The sequence below is a fragment of the Passer montanus genome, unplaced genomic scaffold, assembly GCF_014805655.1.
Source record: "Passer montanus isolate IOZ18808 unplaced genomic scaffold, ASM1480565v1 scaffold21, whole genome shotgun sequence".
Classification (NCBI taxonomy): domain Eukaryota; kingdom Metazoa; phylum Chordata; class Aves; order Passeriformes; family Passeridae; genus Passer; species Passer montanus.
In genome coordinates this window covers 15289840-15309128 of record NW_024366703.1, presented here as the reverse complement: position 1 = coordinate 15309128, position 19289 = coordinate 15289840, and the positions used below count along the sequence as shown (strand labels likewise).

The window sequence follows — 19289 nt, the reverse complement described above, 5'->3', positions numbered from 1 at the left end:
TCATTTTCACACGGAACTGGGTGCTAGGAGGCTCCACCTAGAGATCACACAGCAGAAATTCCCCTGGAGCTATGGAAGTGTGGGCACTGCTGTCGGGGATCCAGGGATGCTGTGCCAGCCTGCCCTGCAATGTGACCTTCGGAGCACCTGGGCACACACGGAAAGGGGGGAGAAAGGAAAGGATGAAAAAAGGGTCAAGTCTGAGTCTTGAATGGTCCCGCCAGAAAAGAGGATGAAGGAGGTTTGGGAAGTTTGGAGTGCTGGTAGTCTGAGCAAACTCCAACATCCTGGACTTTGCAGAAAGCTTTTCCAGCTTTATTCTGTTTGCTTCGTTATTATCATTATTTTGCTTCATGCCTTAATGGCTTCCTCTCAGATTTTCTGGGGAAAAAGTGTAACAACCCTACTCCCACCTCCCAAAAATCCAGGACTTCTCCACTTTAACATAACAAGAGAAATCTTACAAAAACTGAAAGAAAAAACTCCAAACCTTTATAAAAAATACATTCATTGCTACATACAGAAAAAAAAAAAATGATACTGCCTTGAAAGAGAATGGCTTCAAAACAGGGAATTTAAAACTCCACGTTCTTTTCCCGATACAATCTGGCCCTGGTTCTTGACAAGCACTAACTGCTGGCATAATTTACAAACGAAACGAAACCATCGGGGTGTCTTTTGTAAAGGCTGACACGAAGCCAAGCGACCTGCCCCAAGAAACAATTGCTGATCGGCACCCGGCGTGTCCTTGCGCTCAGGTGGCATTTCCTTCCTGGCGGAGGGCACCGCTACCAGCAGGAGCGCACGTAGGACACCGCAGCCTGTAAAACAACCCCGAAACTTCGGCATTTACAGGAAAATGCCCACTGCCACCCCTCTGAAGGGGCACAGTGCGCAGCCAGGTGGGGACAGTGGAATCTGGGTAATTGGGGATTTCAGGACAGCATCTCTGAGAGAACCTTTCTGATCCATCCGTGTAAAGACAGGAAAATCCATGTTACATTTTCTTCCCCTGGGATGTTTTTTTATCAGTATCCCCTGAGAGCAGAGGTGACTCAGGTGTGCCTGGCTGCCATCAGAACACAGAGTGGTTTAAATTCCTGCAGGATGCGCTCACCGTGCATCCTGATAGGCAAAATTCCCCTCGTTTGAAATGCAAATCTCAAATTACAGTGTCAAAAGTGACACTTTGCGGGGCAGCGTTCAACAGCTACTAGGCCATTAGTAGTGCCTTCACAAATGAGCACCAGTTTCTGTTCCTCAGAGGTTGCAGTGAAAATCTCAAGTGAAAAATCTAGGCAGACCCAAGTCCCAGGGCAGGATTCAGGTTTCAGTTCTCCAGAGAGCCGCCTTCAGTATTTCACTATTTCCCTACAGAAGGGCTGCAGCAGCTCACTGGCTTGGAGCATCAAATAGTTTGTAGGCTGTTCTAGAAAGTTCAGGTGACTATTAAGACATTAAATGAAACTGTTAAAAGGTAGAACTACACACGGCACAGAGGGCTTCACTGCTTTAATTTCAGTTTTTAAACTGAAATTCTCTATCCAATATTTGCCCTTCTTTCATTTCTCCCCTCTCTCTCACATCTATTTAAAATGGAATTGCTATAAAGACAGTAATATTTCTGTTCCACACCTTCAGAGTGTACATATTAGGTGCACTCTGTAAGTTCTCCATCCATTATAATACTTACTATAAAACCTAAAAAAAAAAAAAAAATAGCCTAAAGAAAGAGCAAAAATAAAAAGAACAACAGCAGCCAAAAAACCCAACCTGGAACAGTCCAGTGACTTAACAACTGGAGTCTCCAGATCAGTTTTTAAGTATGAAATACACTTTAAAAGCAAATTAGTGCTAGACTTGACTGATTTTTAAAGCTGGAGTGCGACCCCTAGGTGGTGCTGACATCCTGATATTCCACGAAGTTAAGGAATATTCCACTTTGTTAAACTGTATCCAAACACACCACCCCTCAGCAGCTGCCCCAGCAATGTGCACTGCAGTCAGCAGTTCCATTTTCTCTACTTTATTTTAACACAGTGAGTTTAAACCTGTGGCCATACAGGATAATTGAATTTCCTCGTCAGTGAAGGGGCAGAGGGCACAGCCTGGTGGTGCCGGCGGAATCTGGGTAACTGTGGCCAGTCTGGGTTTCAGGAAAGCACCTCTGAAAGAGAACCCTTCTGATCCATCTGTGTGAAGACAGAAAATGTGGTTTAATCCATGTTACAGTGTGGTTTTTATCAACATCCCTTGCCTAACATGTAAAACTTCCACAGAAGAAACTGAGATTAGCACAAGAAAATCAGCTTGGTCTGTTCAATTTCATTCTCAGACTACACAACCTGATTAGATTTGAAGAATTAGAGATGCTATGGCTGGATAAGGGAGAATCTGATCTCTTACATGCTGAAAAATAATATATTGCTCTGATCAAATACTTGTCATGGTGCAAAGAAACTCAACCAGATGTTAGTTTAAGTTACCCAAACTGATTTATTGACAATTTAAATGTGACATATTTACAGCACTGTTTCTAAAATAATTTAACAATTTTCATAGATTTATAAAAGTACTGATAAATAGGAGACCCTGACAGTGACCAACCACAAATATTTCCCTATGCTACTGAACTACAACAGTAGTTCATTTCTTTTTTTCGTTTTTCTCTTTTTCCCTCTTTTTGTAAGTCCCATAATGGAGCTGCTTTACCTCCACCCAATGTGTAAAATTGCCAATACCAAAATACAATAAAATGACCATGCAGTGTGAAAGCTGTACCAGAGCAAGTGATTTCAGATGTTAGACTACAGTAAAAATATTACAATGCAAAGTGTCTTCCACACAGAATGTACTTGTGAAAAAATAAGCTTTTAAAGAGCTAATGGTTTATTTTTATAGAAATTAAGACCTACAATACTAGTACAGACATTTACAGTAATTTCCAATTTGTGCTAGTTTTCACATATATCTAAAGTCAAACAAAACCAGTAATTTACAGACACCACTGCCTTAAGACAGTGGTTAGTTAGCTTATGGATAAAAAAAATAAACCGAAACCAAAAGAAGGTGCTGATATAATTTAAGGTTTTGACATCATTATATTCCATTCTTGTATGACACCAATTATTCTGTCCTGGGATCAACAAATTGCTGTGGTAAAGCCATCCACATCTCTCAAGCAGGAAGTCAGTTTGGAAGTTGGAGAGAAGATGGACTTGCCTGATATGTATCTTACGTTCCAGCAGACAAGAAAGTCTCACAAAGCTGGACAATCAGGATCACAGTAAGCAGCAGCATGAGATATTTGTGGGGTTGGGATTAAAGCAAATGGGTTTTTTTCCAAAAATGATGAAAAGTACACTCCACCTAATCCAATACTTGAAATGTAAAGGTTCTCCTCGCTGGCATCACTGATGCCCCATAACACAATGTACACAAACAACAAATACTCACTTTTTAAGAACACATATTGCACAGCAGTGGGTGCAACACCAGAACACTGGTACCCCTGGCAGAAATTTTGTTTTAAAGAGCTGTTTCAAGCTATGCTATCCAGAGCAACTCCAAGCCAATGCTCAAACCCAGTAAGAATGGTCTGTGTACATCACTAACCCAAAAGTGTTTCAACAATGTGAGAGAAAACACAGGCACTTCAGATTCTTAGTGCACCAAAAGTTATAGGCCACGATTGCAGGACTAGGAACAGTTCAGTACCAATAACAACACAACTAAAGGGGCTCTTCCACTGATCAATACAGAAACAAGAACTGCTCACAAAGCGCTGGGAAGGAAATCATTCTCAAAACAGTAACCAAACAGTACATTTAAACATTTAAGAAAACATAATTGCTGCAAAGCCTAATGTAACACAACATAAACCCTACTTAGTTAAAAAGATCTAAAGTGTCCAAATTCCAAAGTCCAAATTCTCTTCTCCCCCCCTCCAAAACACCAATACATGCAGTCCATGAAAATCCAAATGTGCAAAAGGTTATAACCCACCTTTAGGAGTGCATCAAAAATAGGCTGACTATTCAAAATATTATTTTAGTGGAAATTTTACAGCACCATAACTAGAATTCCAAGGGAGTTCAGAATTCTTGTTCTGATAACAAATCAGTTGACACTGTTGATCTTAAAGAACAGAAGAAACATTTTGTGCATTTCCTGGTATCTGAAAGTCACGGAGAGAAAAAATTCTCATATATGCCTAAAATCTTACTGTAGTTTAAGATGAAATTAAATAATCACATTTGTTGGCAACAAGTTCTCCAAAATAGAGCATTAGTTGCAAATTTAGTAAACCTGCCAGATTAGGAATTAGAAGTTGCTGGTACCTTGCTTACTTGCAGAAGTACTTTTTTTTGTTTGTTTGTTTAATGCATTTTGGGTTTTTTTTTTTCCCTAAACTGTGCAGTTTGGCCCCTCCCTAGTAAGTGATTTACTATCAGGCTTTGAGAAAATGCCTAAGGTCCATCTCTGACCCTCAGCTGAAAGGCAACACACAAACACATTATATATACCCATGTGTGCACAGAACACACACATTTCTATATATAACAGCAGTGCTCCGGTTTGTTTTTGTTTTTTTTTGTTTTTTTGTTCTCATTTCCTGGAATTTTCTTTGGTTCAAAGTCCCAGCAAGGAAATTAAAGGACCGAACAAATGGATCATTCTCCAAACGCTTCCATGCCTACACATCACTAACTGGAAGGCTTGCATCATCCAGATCCACAAGGCCAGGATCCTGTTCCTGAGTGCCATTTTTGCTCCGGGGTTCCCAAGGGCCCCGTTCAGTCACTTTGGAAGTTGATTCTCTTGGAGCGACAGCCTGGATCTTGTAGCTCCTTGGCTTGGCCTTGGTAAAAGACTCGTGAAATCCTCGCTTCTCCAAGGCAGGGGGTTTGGGGTGAGGGGCTGGGGCCAGAGGGCTGCCGTGAGGGGCTGTGGAATGTGAGCTGGCTGCGGCTGCGCCGGCAGCACGGACAGCATGGCCGGGTTCGGAAGAAGGCTCGGGATGCTCCTGGAAAAAGAAGGGAATGTGTCAGATGAAGTGGCTGATGTCGCGTTGGAAAGACGCAGTTTTTCAGATTTCACACTCACAAAAAAACAAAAAATAAAAATATCGAGACAGAAAATACACAAAGCGAAGCATCAGCCACGGCAGCAGGAGGCAGGTGCTTTGTGAGGCACTATTTACTGAGTGTGAGCTCACAGCAGCGTGTGACAGCAGCATCAGCTGCTGCATTCTATGAAATTGAATTCTTAAATCAAGCACAGCAGCTCTGTAGACTTTAGTCCAGCAATTTAGGCTCCTCATTTTACTGAGATGTTCAATAACCTCTGGAAGATGCACACTTTAAAGGCACATCTTTCCAAAAGAAAAATGTATTCAGACCTATTCATATAAATCAAGCTCTCATATCCTGGATCCTGAAGCAATGCACATTTTACTGTTCCCTGTTCTTGGAGCACCAAATCTTCCCAATTTCTCACCAGGACCAGACAAAAATTTTATGCTATCAAGGCTATCTAAAAATTTTCAAAGTTAATGACCTAGAAAAGAAACTGATACTTAAGCTACTCCTTCCATGCAAGTTATTGTTTTGTGTTTATTATCATTATTCTGCTGACCTTTACATAACTATCAAAATATCTGCCACCATTTACTTACTGACTAAAACAAGTCCCCAGACTAGCCAGGAATGATTTAGTTGTCTGAAGAACAGGCATGGAATGCCATTTGGATGTCCTGGGATAGCCTGACCTGAACAGGAACAAGAAGTTCCTTGGGCTCTGCACTGCATCCATCAGTTCTGTCAGGATGTCTCAAATCCCTGAGCAGTGCTGGGTCTGAAATGCCCTGATCCAAATGCTGTGTAATGTTGCAGTGAACTGTGTGTGCATTAGGAGCTGCAGCTGCTGCCAGGTCTGCCATCACCAGTGTTAGTCCAGGAACTAAAGGAATCTGCCAGCCCATGTGCACACACAAATCAAGGCATTTCTCAAGCACATTTGTTAGCCAAAAAAAACCCCAAACCCATCACAGATGTGTGTCCAAGATGCAAATATAAATCCTAAATTAAATACTTTTTTTTTCACTGTAGTTTTTCAAGTTTCTTTTAGAATGTTATGACATTCTCATGACATATGAATTAATAAATTTAATCAGAATGGATTCTGCCAAGTACTACCATATTTCTTTTTATAAATGAGCTTAATGCTATTGGATGAACCTGTGCAACTTTTTTTTGGACTTGAGTTTGGTATTTCACATCATTTACATTGCCTTATTTCATACCTGACTTGATACTCCTCTTAAGGAAAAAGGTTTGCTTTAGCAGAACTTATGATTCACTGATTTACCTACTGTTCTTACTAATAATTTTACTTCACCAAATAGGACAAAAGGGATATTAGGACAAGACCTCTGAATTTTTGCTAAGCTGCCCTGAAGGATATCCAGATTTTACTACCCACACTGGCTGTAATTTCACAGTTAAGAGACTGTGCTGCTGCACTGCTCCCTGCTTTGAATGCTTTGAGAGGGTATTGATTATTATATAATGCTTCTATGTTTGAACTAATCATTTCATGCAGAGATCTCATAAGCCATGCAGATCAGGCTACTTTAGACCCTTGCAAATGCCAGAGTTACAATGTGCATGTTCTGTGTGCACTCATCTGTATTAGTTTGTGGGCAGCTTCCATTTAATGTCACTTTGGCGCAGTTTCAAAACAAATGTAAAGTAAAATGGAAATATGAACTCTCATGCAAATTAGTTTTAGTGCTTTCCTATTAAAGTGACATCACTTATGGTTAAATATTTACTGTGCTTTGACATATAAGCAGTGGTTTTGGTGTTTTTCATTTCCAATCATTTTAAAAGCAAGAAAAAACAGTGCAAACCTGTGAGTGAACGATATTATTGATGAGTTAGTTTTCAGTAATGATAATGACAACAGGCAGCATTATTTTTTAGTTTGTTTTATAGTGCAAATTAGTGTCTAGTCCTAGCCCTCTGTTAAGAAGGCGAGTTTCCATGAGAGCCCACATACGTGCTGCATTCACCAGTTCTTGATGTATACCTCTGTATACAAGGATTCGACAGCCTTCTGGCCTGCCGCATCTGGAACACAGTGCAAAGCTAAGATTAGAGTCACCTGGACTTGGGAGAGAGGACAACACAGGGAACAAGAAGTGATGCAGACAGTCATAGCTACATTGCTCAGTTAGCCCCACACAAAAAAAAAAAAAAACCACACAGGGAAAAAAGCGTACAGAAAGAAAAGTTACCTGCTGTTTTCATTGCCCCCACAAAGAGAAAATTTGTATCAGGAAGTTTTATTTAAAAGCATGAAGCAGCTACCAAAAACTGGTTGAGAACTTGGGTGAGATACCAGAAACATGGTATCAATGCAAATTTGTAGTCAAAAGCCAGGTTTGAATTATCAGATTTCACATTATAGGGGTAATGCATCCAGTTCATTACAAAACATCCCAGAGACAGAAAATGAAAAACACAGCATGCAATACCAACTGTGAAGTATTCCTGGTGCTACATCTGGACATACTTGGAGACACTGTGACACCAGAGTAACTCTCACTACTTTCCACAAGTTAATGACCTTTGTGCTAAACACCTAATACAGTTGAAATGCTAGTAGGTATGAAATGCTGGCATCCATGTGGCTTCAGGAATATTAACACTTGTCACAGTGCCCCAGTTCAGTACTACAAGATGCTGTTCTCACTGCATTTCCAACAGCAAGAACTCATTCATGTGAGCACAGATCTAAGTTTAAATTTTCATCTGTATCTGCATATACAATAAACTATCAGCAATAGAGAATGACAATTTAGCAGTGAGAGTAGTTACAAAGAAATTAGGATATTGTCATTTGATTGCAAAACACAGCAATTAGCAGAAATACCTCACAAGAATTAGAAAGTTTTAATTTAACTCCCAAAGTAGTAATAGTGACAGATCACATTGGATTTCTCTAGGTTAGCACTGCATTATCTACATGTTCAAGACAAACAATGCACAGAAAGTCACAGGTATGACTAAAACAGTGCTCCATTAAAGACAGAAAGTGTTTTATGTTTGAAAGTTCATGCAAAGAGGCCACGTTACTACAGGACAGGAAAGAGGGAAGGCAGAAGGAAGAGCCAGGACGGAATGGCACAAGTGAACAGGAGCTACTGGCATCCCCTCTGAGGTGCAGGGTGACAGGGTGACGTACGGAAGCCGCCGATCTGCCCGGTCCCCGCTGCGCTACGATGGCCCCAGAAATGGCCTTGATCCAGCTGTGCATGTCCTCGGGGCTGTCTGCCTGCAGCCAACAACAACACCACGGTCAGCAGCAGCCCTCAGCCTGCCCACTGCCCCACCACCTGCAGCACAACCTATCCCTGCTGCTCAGTGTGCTACTCAAACCCACGGGGACCTCATTTCTTACAGGCGGACTTTATTTCTTAACCCAGACATTTCTTACTCTGAAGTTACTCCAGAATATATACAGGTACATAAAGCAGTAAATAAAATACCCTGAAGATCACATTTCCCCTGAAAATCATGCCATGGTTAAAGTGAAGAAGTGCTGCTATTTCACTTTTAAAGTGTATTTAACTCTGGCAGTCTCTTGGCTTTGCCCAAAGTTAAAAAAAAAGAAATTACCTGCACATAAAAGGTTCGAGAAGTTGTTACAATTTCAAAGAGATTGTCTCTCATCATTATATCACTGCAAATGAAATACAAAAATACTTCAAAAGCAAGTACAACTTTCCTACTGTATTTTAACAAGACTGTAGAACTGGCAAAGAATCAGAGCATTTGCTGTCTGAATTTGCATTTCTTTATCACTCTACTGTTGTTTTTTTTACTAATTTTAGCCCTGAGACTCTTTAGTTTACCAGTGGCACATGTGCAACTACATGTATTTTTAACTGGAACATTTAAAATCACATAACATTAAGGCTAAAAATATTTATCATACATTTTTAATTGGAACATTCTAAATCATATGTTGTTAAAAAATATTTATCATTCTAGTCAAACTTCTGTAAGTAGTCTGCTAAAGAAAAAAACCAGGAAAATCAGTATCTCAAGTGCTACAAAAGCAATTACTTTTTAGTATATTGCCATTTGGTAGGAGGGTGATGAGTGTTCTCAGCCCCATTCATCCATCTAAGATGAGTTAAAGTTAAGGTTTAGAGATTATGTAAGCAGAATAGAGACTCCTGAAACTGCTGCCTCAGATCAGACAGCACCCACACATCTCTAACTCTTGGTTCCATGATATTCCTTTCTGGCTTTGTGCAAATTTGCAAGTTTGAAGCACACATTAATACAGAACCCTCAAAACCCATTTAATGCACAAAACATTGTGCTGCCCCATAAAGAACACCCCACATGCACACATCAAGTGAAGTTACTGAGCAGTTCTCCAAGGAGCAGCCTGGCCATGACCAAGCAGGGAATTCCACCCCATGTAATGACATCAGTGCTTCCCTCCTCACCTCTGTTTGCATTCCTGAACTTTATGGACCTCCTTAAGTGGTATAACCCTGAGGGGCTCCTTTTCCTGAAAAAAGAAGGATGTTTTAGTGCAGTGCCTCTAACAACCAGAACAGAAAGCCAGAGGCCAGGACAGCAGCAGTCTTCCTTAAATGAGACTTTCAAGGCAGTCACTATGAAAAAAGTGGTGTCAAGCAAAATTTCATTTGCTTTTTTAAACCAACCATGGCACTTGCAATGAAGAGGAGGACCAATCAAGAAGCAAAACCTCCCAAAACATTAATTCCATACTACAATGAAGACAACCATGCTGTCCTGTTCCCCTAACCAGATCAGACAACTGACTCTGGCCTCAAGCAGCTCATTTCATTAAAATTCTGATTACATTAATTTGCTATGAAATGCTTCCATAGAAGAGGCTATGTTAATTGGACTGCATGACATGGCTTTAAATAAGATTTAATTGTATTAATACAATTGTATTGTATTGATACAGTTAAAGTACTACAAAGAAACCAGTCCTTAACACCTGTAAAAGAACAAATACTCTCAAAGCATCCAGAAATTGTTACCATAGCAAAAATAAGTGTTAAAGTTTCACACAACAGTAAAAAAGTGAGAACATTCAAACAGCAACACTTTCACTTTTCCCATGACAACATAATGTCACACATATTATTATTTTCCAGTGGCTGTTGCAGCAAATTACAAACAAACAACAACTTATTTTACCTCCCACTGTGATTTCTTTAAACTGAGTTACAATGGATTGCTTCAGTTGGCTACAACTTCCAGAGAAAACAAAAGCTTTCAGCTCTGGAATGACTCCCCCTACCATTTCTGTGACAGATACTTAGGAGATTTATGCTGAGCAAGCAGCAAATATCACCCAGATGTAACCATGCTCCAAGAGCAGTTTCCATTAGATCATTTTGCTCTTCAGCAGATCAAATGTAGAAAGTTTAAAACCCAATGTTTTCAGTTATTGTTCTCCTTGTATCTCTTCTCTGCTGTTCTTAGATTCAATCATCCACTAAAACGAATTTTCAAAGTAATACATCAACTGTGGAGATCATCTCTGGAGTACAGACACCTCCTGGAGGGAGGGAAAAGCCCAGCTCAGAAATGATCATTTTCTGAGTCTCACACTGCCTGTATTCCACTGTGCTCCTGTGGCCTGGCACAGGCTCCATGAACACGATGCAACACTAAAAGTGAGAGCATTTCCATCATCCTTCTATTATCCTGTCCCACAGTATAATTCTTCACTGGGTTAGAACTTGTTTGTGAGCAATCTGAGCTCAGATTTGTTTTTAAAATAAAAATAGAGGGTTTCTTATAGGCAATGAGTCAGAATTGTTCTGCTGACAGCTTAACAAAGATAATGGTGCAAGATCAAACCCCTGCTACTGTTGCAGACGCCCTCATTAGAAATGAAATCAAAGTTAACTTCAGAAACAGCCTGAAATTTGGGTTCTTGACATTTTACATCTTATGTTTGGCTTGTAAACTCAATTCTCCTTAATTTATAATATTTTAAAACTCATATTTCATTCCTTAGGCACAGCTTTTCTGTTTTCCCAAAAAAGGAATCCCACATCTTACTGTCTTCAGAACCAGCCATTTAATTTTTAAATGAAGCCTGAAGGCACTTCACATCTGGCCAAAATCAGCCAAAAACTCAGAGTGACAGAGGAAGAAGAAAGGTCATGAAACTAAAAAACTCTGCAAACGTTGCTGTTGAACAGAAAATCAAAAGGTTTTTGTCCATCTTGGCTGCCCTGGTGAAACAAATGTGTAGGAGAAGAGCCCATCATCTGGATGATAAAGCATAATTCTAACTTTAAATTACGAATTGCAGGATTACAGTTTTGTCTTTCTCACAGTGATCAGCTATTTCAACAACACAATTAATTCTATGAGAGTGCAAAAAGACAAAGTACTAATACAAGAATCAGGGTGACTGCAGAGGAGCTTTTATGACTGTTCTTCAGTGCCCTACAGGCAGGCTCCCAAACAGATTGAACAGTTGCCCCATTAATTTTTTTGTTCATCCCTATAATGAAAAATTATTACAGTACAGACTCAAGAGCTGCAGGAGCAGCAGAGCACATTTCTCAAACACAAGGATGTTCCTTCAGATTTTCTTGCAACTATCACTGGAAAATAACACAGAATTGGAAATTTACCAGTTCAGACTTGAAATATCCTATTGTGTTTTCATCTAATTGAAAGTATCTTCTCTTCCAGTTCTTCATCTGTTAAGGGAAAAGAAATACACATTTATATATTTTACATATAAAATAAAATAGACTTACATGTCATGTATTATGAATATATTACATTATATTTACCATTCTAGTTTTTATTTATAGTATATGGTATTTTGTAATTCCTATTTATTTATAACTATTAATTTTGAATAATGTTTTCATTCCAGTTTATTATAATTACAAATTTTGCATCTTTAGTGTCCCCAAGACAATTATGGATGACTTTGCACAATTAATAAGTTTTTCGGAAAAAAATTTAAAAATTAAAAATTCTTGAAGCTATTATTTTCTGAGATTTAGTCACACTGTAGAAACTTAGCAGCAGAACTATTCTATAGGAAAAATTGAAAGACAATACATCACAGGTTTCTAGTTTATTTTTAACTAAAAAAGGGATGTCACGAAAAGAAGCTTCATAATCCAAGATAAAAAGAGTCTGAGAACTCAAAGATCTGTATCTTGCTTAATCTGAACTATCTGTTCCTTCTTCTAGCAAGGCATCACATGAACAGCTCCACTTGTGTTAATCATTCTGATAAGATGTACAATTCTTCCTCTAAACTGAAAAATCAGCTTTTTTTAAACATTTGACTGATTTAAAAAGCAGGCGCTGAACTTTTGTCCCAATTTAGATGTTTTTAGTAAGCAAAATAAGGATCTCTACAGAATGTAGAACAGGAGAATTCCCAACCATCACATGGAAGTCTGGGCACACACTTTGCCTCTCCATCTTCAACAACACAACACTAAAGAAAGTAATGAAAAGGAGTAACACAGATAAAAAGAGAGGATAAATTTTATCTTTACTTAATCCTTACTACTGTCAATAGTAATAAAATCACTGCCAATTGCCTTTTGTTTTTAATAATACTTACCACTGCTCCTTGTTTGACACAGTAACCAGCTTTGATAATGGCATTATCTGGGGGATGCTTAGCAGCAAAATAAGGAAGGTGACTTTGTGACCGCTTCAAATAATTCCTGTCAGCCCCTTCACTGCCCTCACTGACCTCTTCTTTCTAGAAAAAACATGAGAAAGAATACTCTCAAAGAAGAAAAACAAAAAAGAAGATCTCAAGTGGTTTTTTTTTATTTTTCTAAAGGTCATGGAATAGCTACAGTAGTTACAACAGGAAATAACTTTATCATCCCATGCTCACATATCTCATTTCCAATTTGAAAGAACAAAATATTTAACTGATTTCCAGAGACAACTGAGATTCCTCAAGGGGTCAGTGCTTGTAAGCTGCTCTTAGAAACTAAACCAGGAATGTGCTGAGTACTTTGAAATAATATTGACCAACACTCAGTAGAAAAAATGGTACAGATTTAAAGTCATGCATGTATTTAGTGCAAACTTTTAACATGGGCAAAACACTAGAGGTGGCTACAGCAAATAAAAAGTTATTTCTAAGACTACAAGACATCAGAATTCACCAAATTTTTAAAGCATTTTGGGAGCACACATATAATTTATATGATATTCATCTAATCTGTAACTATTTTCATATCAGGAAACTTTCAGCAACAGATTCAGTTCTATCTTTAGCATTGCACAGATTCTCCTTCCATAAGCTTGTTCAGCCTCTCAAATTTTTTTCCCCACTTTTTCTTGCAACTTTTTCCTCTTTATTCTGTTAAAGGGACAGAACTTCCTCACTGTTACCACCAACAATTAATTTCACACAGACAAAAATACTATTATTATATTAATAGGTATGTGTGAACAAAAAAAATCAATACTCAAGCAATTGTTTAAAATCTTGTATAAAGGGAATAAAATCCTCAGAGCTCCTAATCAGCATGAATAAAAGATGCATATAAAAGTACAGCTGTGTGTGTAAAATAATAACCCACTTGTCTGGAGGGTATTACCTGGGTGGGTGTAATGATGGGAACACCACCAACAATTTCTGTCCTGTAGGAGACCTGCTTCTTTCCACCTGGGCTTTCAGCCTGACGGTTTGCATTATCCATTTGGCAGAGAGGATCAGACTGCTTTGGTACCTGCAGTTGGAATGTGAGAATTGACATCAGTTTCATTAAAAAAGAAAAAAAAAAGCCCTGAGCATTATTCAAGAAGTTTCAGGCATTTTCAGCAGGATTTAACAAATGGTCACTAACTGTAAAAGGCTAAAATTGGTTTACACAAAAAATTTGTTGTAATGACTATGCTTTAGTGCTCAAGAGGAAAGTGGTGCCAATAAAGACATTTCAGTGCATGAAATCAGTTGCAAGCTTTGCCATAAAATTGACATTACTCAACCTTCACAAAGCACTGCTAATTTACAGAACTGGTTCTTTATTTTTCAGCTGCTTTCAGTTTTAGTAAGAAAGTGGAGACGCCCCAGTGCCTTTACAGCAAGGCCATAAACACTGGGACTTTGGTCACACAGGGTGTCTGACCAGTGTGGCATTTGTCCTCACATGTACCAGGCACGAAGATTGTGTTACTGCTCCCATTAATCATACATATATTGCTAAATTCTGGCCAAAGTGATCCTGCCTACATAATTATCAGTAACTACTAGATAATTATCTCAAACGTGGAACTAAGGCCATCAAAACCCACAGGAATATAATTTCCTCGTAAGTGTTTTGATCTAAAAAGTTTACTCAATTTTCTGAGTAAATTTCTTTAACCTAAGAAATGCACTGACTACAAGACCTTTTTAGTTTCTAATCTCCTTCACCTTTAATATTAATATAGCACATCTGAAATGACTTCAACAAGAAGAGATGAAGTGTCACACCCAAATACCCCACCCAGCAACCTACTGGCTATTTACAGAAGACGTCCAAACTCCAGAAAGAAGGACACACAAATTGTCCATCCAAGACTGTGACACATTCAAACCTTGGAACTGAACTGATCTAGACAAGAAACCAAAGCTACTTTATAGTCTGTGATTCAAGTTCCTGTGCCCAGGAGTGCTCGTTTTACCAAATGCAGCCTGCAGAGAAGTACAGACAGTGCTGAGAGCAGATGTCAGCCCAGGACAGTGTCCTGCTGGCCAGGGACTCCCTCCCCAGCCAGTCCAGCACTGAAGGATAAGCCACTCATGAGCCTCAGCCTTTCAAGAGCAGGGACTTGTAGATACAGCTCTGTGGGCAAGTGCTTCAGCTGTCACAAACTCCGACTGAAAACACTGCAGACCAAGCCCACAACCACCTCCTCACACAGAGGCATTTTCAAACAGCACTCAGAAACAGGTACACAGTGTGCCAGGCTGCAGAGGTTCACAGTCATTCTGACATTATCAGCACTCAAGAGGAATAAAACATGCAATGAATCTTGGAGGATTACAATCTGCAGCAAGCAATGCTCATATTAAAATGAATAATTGAGTGATCTTAATTATTTGATTCAATAATTGGCTGTACTTGAGCTGTTCAAAGGCTTGTTCCTTCAAAGACAAAATACTAATGATTTCACCAGCCATTTAAAATGCAAGCTAAACAGATGATAAACAGCATTCACTCTAAATTGATGCAATCATTTATTTATTTATTCACTTAATTTCTTCAACTGGGAACAGCTCAGGCCTGGTTGTGCTGCATCCTCCTTATGAAAACACAAGTGAGAAGGCTTTGTGATTCTGATTTTTTTAAAATTTATTAATAGCAGCAGCATTTTTATAACTCCAAAGAATGGGCTATATTAAAACAGTGCAAAGAACTCATGTAAACATCCTTAGATAACCCAAAAATGAGAATGTCACTGACAACAAACACCAAAGTGTGCACCCATGCTCAGAACCCCATCTTTGCTGGGGTGTGCTCTCAGAAGTGTTCACTGTCATCACTTCCCCAAAACTGGAGAAAACAAAACCATAACTTCTGCCTCCTGAAAAGACTGAGATAACACGTGGGGGTTTCTGTCATGAGACAACAACTTGTCCTGGTACAACCCAGAAAAGTAATTTAACATTTACCAGAAGAACCATCAATGTTTCTTTGCATGGATGTTACTCAAAATCAGGAGAGAAACTTTAGAGCTTGATCAATATTTAAGTAATACTTTAAGAAATACCAGCTTTTGACAGCAGGTAAAGTATGTGTATTTTTTATTGTTTGCTAGTGTCTTCTGGATATTTCAAATAATATCAAGTGTGCACAGTTAATTTTAAATTATTAGAAAAAATCATATACTGTAATTAAATATATTATCTTTTATTCAATTTTCAAAAAGAAAATGAAACTCAAATTTAGGGGCAGTTCTCTAAAGTTTCTCCAAGTACTGCAAAGTCAAGCCAAGATTTGTTTGTGGTGATAGAAACTGGAGGCAAAGGTTACATTTAAGCACCTTGAGACAGTCACCATTTGAAAGCACTGCTAAATATCAACTCAGCCACTTACTGTGATTTTGGTAGCTTTGTTCAGAACATTTACCCATTCAACTAGGTCCTGCTGATCATTGGCTTGTAGAAAGTATTTTCTCATCCCTGCATTCATAACTGTTAAAAACCATTATGAAAAGTTAACAACACTGAAATTTAAGAGCAAACTTAATATCATTATGAAAAGATTTGATTTCAGATGAGAATTCCATTTAAAGTATTTAAGTGCTCTGTTGTGTTTCATTTTAGAAAGTCATCTTAAGGCACATAAATCCACTTGATTGCTTTATTCTAAAAAAAAATAAAAATTAATTTAAGCTCTCCACTTAAATGGCATGATACAAACTTTGAAAATTGATTTTCCAACATAGAAATGAAGTCTTGAATGTTATCAAAATATTTTGCAGTTCCATTTCCTCTTTCTCAATTTCCCCATACAACAAGTTTTATACCTGGGGACTTCTACAATTCCTCCTTTTAATCCTCTGCCCAGAATCTGTGATCTTTTGTGACATTATGAACATGACTATGGTCACTGATTTACTTTTTAAAAAAAATGTTTAATTGCTGGGAAAATCAGTATTAATTACTAAGTATATCATGCACAGGACCAAACAACTTTAAGACAGCTACAACACAAATATTATTTTACTTTAGTGACTTGGCAGAGAAACATATTTTAATGAGTTTATATCTCTACCTCACAACCCCTGGCGTCCATTATCAAAAAAAGACAAACACATTTCAGTGTAACAGTAAAAAAAAAAAACATGGCTAATTCTTGAAATAAGTTTTATGGTGATTAAAACCATCTGAATATAAAGAGAGTAAATTTGTATTTTTCCTCTACAAAGAATGAAAACTTTTCAGTAAAAAAGTATGAAAACTCTTTAACAAATTAGAGATATTTAAGCCAGCATCATGGATCATTAAGGTGTTTTAGAGCTGAGCCACTGACAGGAGAAACTTTACAAGTGCTGAGGACAAAGCCCTCCACAGATGTGCAGAGGAATCTGTAATCTGTAGATGGCACTGAACTGACACACCAGGTACTTGCCTAAAACCAGGAGGAGCTTTAGGATTATCTAAAGCTTCAGTAAATTTTGAACAAATTTAAACTTAGAAGGCATCCCAATAATTTTGGTTTTTGTGCAGCAACAGAAGCTGAAATTTGACTTAAGAGCATTGGCTGACAGTATTTTTACATCAATTAAATCAACTCTTTCATCAGTAAAACAGATTTCAATAGTTAAATTTCTTGTCTTCCCAGCTGACAGGCAGACCACGTTTCTGAAAACAACTGTCATTACTTATTAATGCCTCAGCAATTTCAGACATCTGAAAAAACAGCTCTCACCTGCTCCTCATTAAGCTGCAATGTGAAAAAACACAAAAACACCTTACGAGGAAGCCAACATTTCCATCATACTGAAGAAGAAAGTGAATACAAGCTATTTTTCAAACACTCCCAGCTGTAGCTGGTACCAGAACTGCAGAACATGATCCTTGTTCCAAATGCCTGAAGAAGGCACTTGATGCACACAGCACAAGCCAAACTTACCAAAACAGAACTCTGCCTTTGGCCTCAGCTTAGTTGCATCGCTAACCTAGAAGGGAAATTAAGATTATAAATGCCACAAAATAGACATCAGATATCACAAGTTTTATTCTGTTTCAAGGGGGTAAATTCAAAGATTAGCAGCACAGCAAGGTGGTAAGGCACAATGATAGAGAGAACTAAAACCAAACAAAAATGAAAGACAAACAAGGAAGGTGGGAAGATGCAGTATTGACAACAAAGAATGCAAAGGAAGAATGAGAAATGAGCAGAAAGACAAGAAAAGGTCAAGTATTTTTCTCCATTATTTGTTAATGCAGTATCTGCTACAAATTTAACCACGGAAACTTTCTTAGTTCACAGTTCCCTTTCAGACATGTTTAGAACTAACTGTATACACAGTGTAAAGGACTAATCATTTTTTAGAAATTTTTCTGTCCTGTCTATTAAAAGTCATGATTACTTGCAAGGTATCACACCCAAAGACATCCTCCCCTTCGTAAATGACCTGTCTTTTCTCCAAGACTAATGGGAATTCAAATACTCATAAAGAACTGAAATGTCAATTTTATGAGCACAAAGAGCTGCTGTTTGAAATCACTAAACAAACTTAGACAACACAGTAATTAGTCTGTTCTTATTCTAACCTGAACCTATTGAAGTGTTTTAACACTTCTCTAATTCAGGAGTATCACAGAAGCAAAAGGAGTAAGTGGCATTTAAATTTGTCTGAAGTTGAGGCCCTTGGTAGTTACCACCAAGAATTTAATGAGTGTCTCACATATTAATTATCTTACCTTTGAAATATAGGTAAGTTTAATGGCCCCAACAGGTGGAGATCCAGAGGGAAGATTCTGAAACAAATCACATATGTTACAAAGTGAAACTAGTTTATTCTCATGCCACAGTCAGTGTTTATGCAGAAAAAGCAAGCAATTCCACAAACAAAAAGAAAATCCTACATATTTTTATAGACAATGCACAATGTATGCTTGAAACAGGATCTAAACTACTTGTTTATTATACACACATCTGTTAACTAAAAACAGAAAGACTGCTAGAAACAATACAAATAGTAATTGTTTCAGAGGTTTATGTATTTTACTGGAGGAAAAAGGATTCTTGTGGGTCTGCATCCAGGAAATCCGGAAAGAATACTTTTTCCTTAACAGATGTTGGAGTCTCATGTACTTTGACCAGGGCAGGAGGAAGGGACAAGAAGTGACATTCATCTATTATGTCAGATACTTCAAAGGCCATCTCACATATTTTCCAATCACTTCAGGGATTTAGAAAGGCCTTCACATAGTTACAAGAACTCTGCAGCTCTTCAAAATTACAGCAGTGGCAGAAAATCAAGAAGTTTCAATTTGTCTCTTGCAAGAAACCCTTTCATTTGTGCAAGTAAAATAAAAGGCCTAACCTAGGCCTGGGTGTGCACTGCAAATATCATTAAGTCTTAAACTTCTGAGGAACTGCAATTTCTACAGCACTTCAAGATTTTGTCCACATGCCCTGAATTGCTTCTTTTCACTGAGATCAAATGTTTGAAGTCTGTGTTACTTGCAGAAATTCTTTTTCTCCTCAGTGAGAA

At 38.2% G+C, this 19289-nt stretch overlaps 1 protein-coding gene across 5 annotated transcripts in view; it reads right to left on the bottom strand.

Moving 5' to 3' along the window:
* Nucleotides 1–2476: 2476 nt before the first annotated feature.
* Nucleotides 2477–19289, bottom strand: part of PLEKHA1 (pleckstrin homology domain containing A1) — a 31200-nt gene continuing 14387 nt past the window's right edge. For 2 of the 5 annotated variants that reach the window (XM_039708842.1, XM_039708843.1), the window contains exons 3-12: nucleotides 18493–18549; nucleotides 17699–17744; nucleotides 16157–16254; nucleotides 13673–13804; nucleotides 12673–12816; nucleotides 11714–11782; nucleotides 9527–9591; nucleotides 8685–8748; nucleotides 8251–8340; nucleotides 2477–5026 (exon numbers count right to left, since the gene is read on the bottom strand). In XM_039708842.1, the coding sequence (XP_039564776.1) occupies nucleotides 4697–5026; nucleotides 8251–8340; nucleotides 8685–8748; nucleotides 9527–9591; nucleotides 11714–11782; nucleotides 12673–12816; nucleotides 13673–13804; nucleotides 16157–16254; nucleotides 17699–17744; nucleotides 18493–18549 (1095 nt within the window). In that variant the 3' untranslated portion in view covers nucleotides 2477–4696. Of the gene's footprint in view, nucleotides 5027–7062; nucleotides 7168–8250; nucleotides 8341–8684; nucleotides 8749–9526; nucleotides 9592–11713; nucleotides 11783–12672; nucleotides 12817–13672; nucleotides 13805–16156; nucleotides 16255–17698; nucleotides 17745–18492; nucleotides 18550–19289 lie in introns of all 5 variants that reach the window. The other 3 variants (XM_039708846.1, XM_039708844.1, XM_039708845.1) reach the window with 3 other exon arrangements.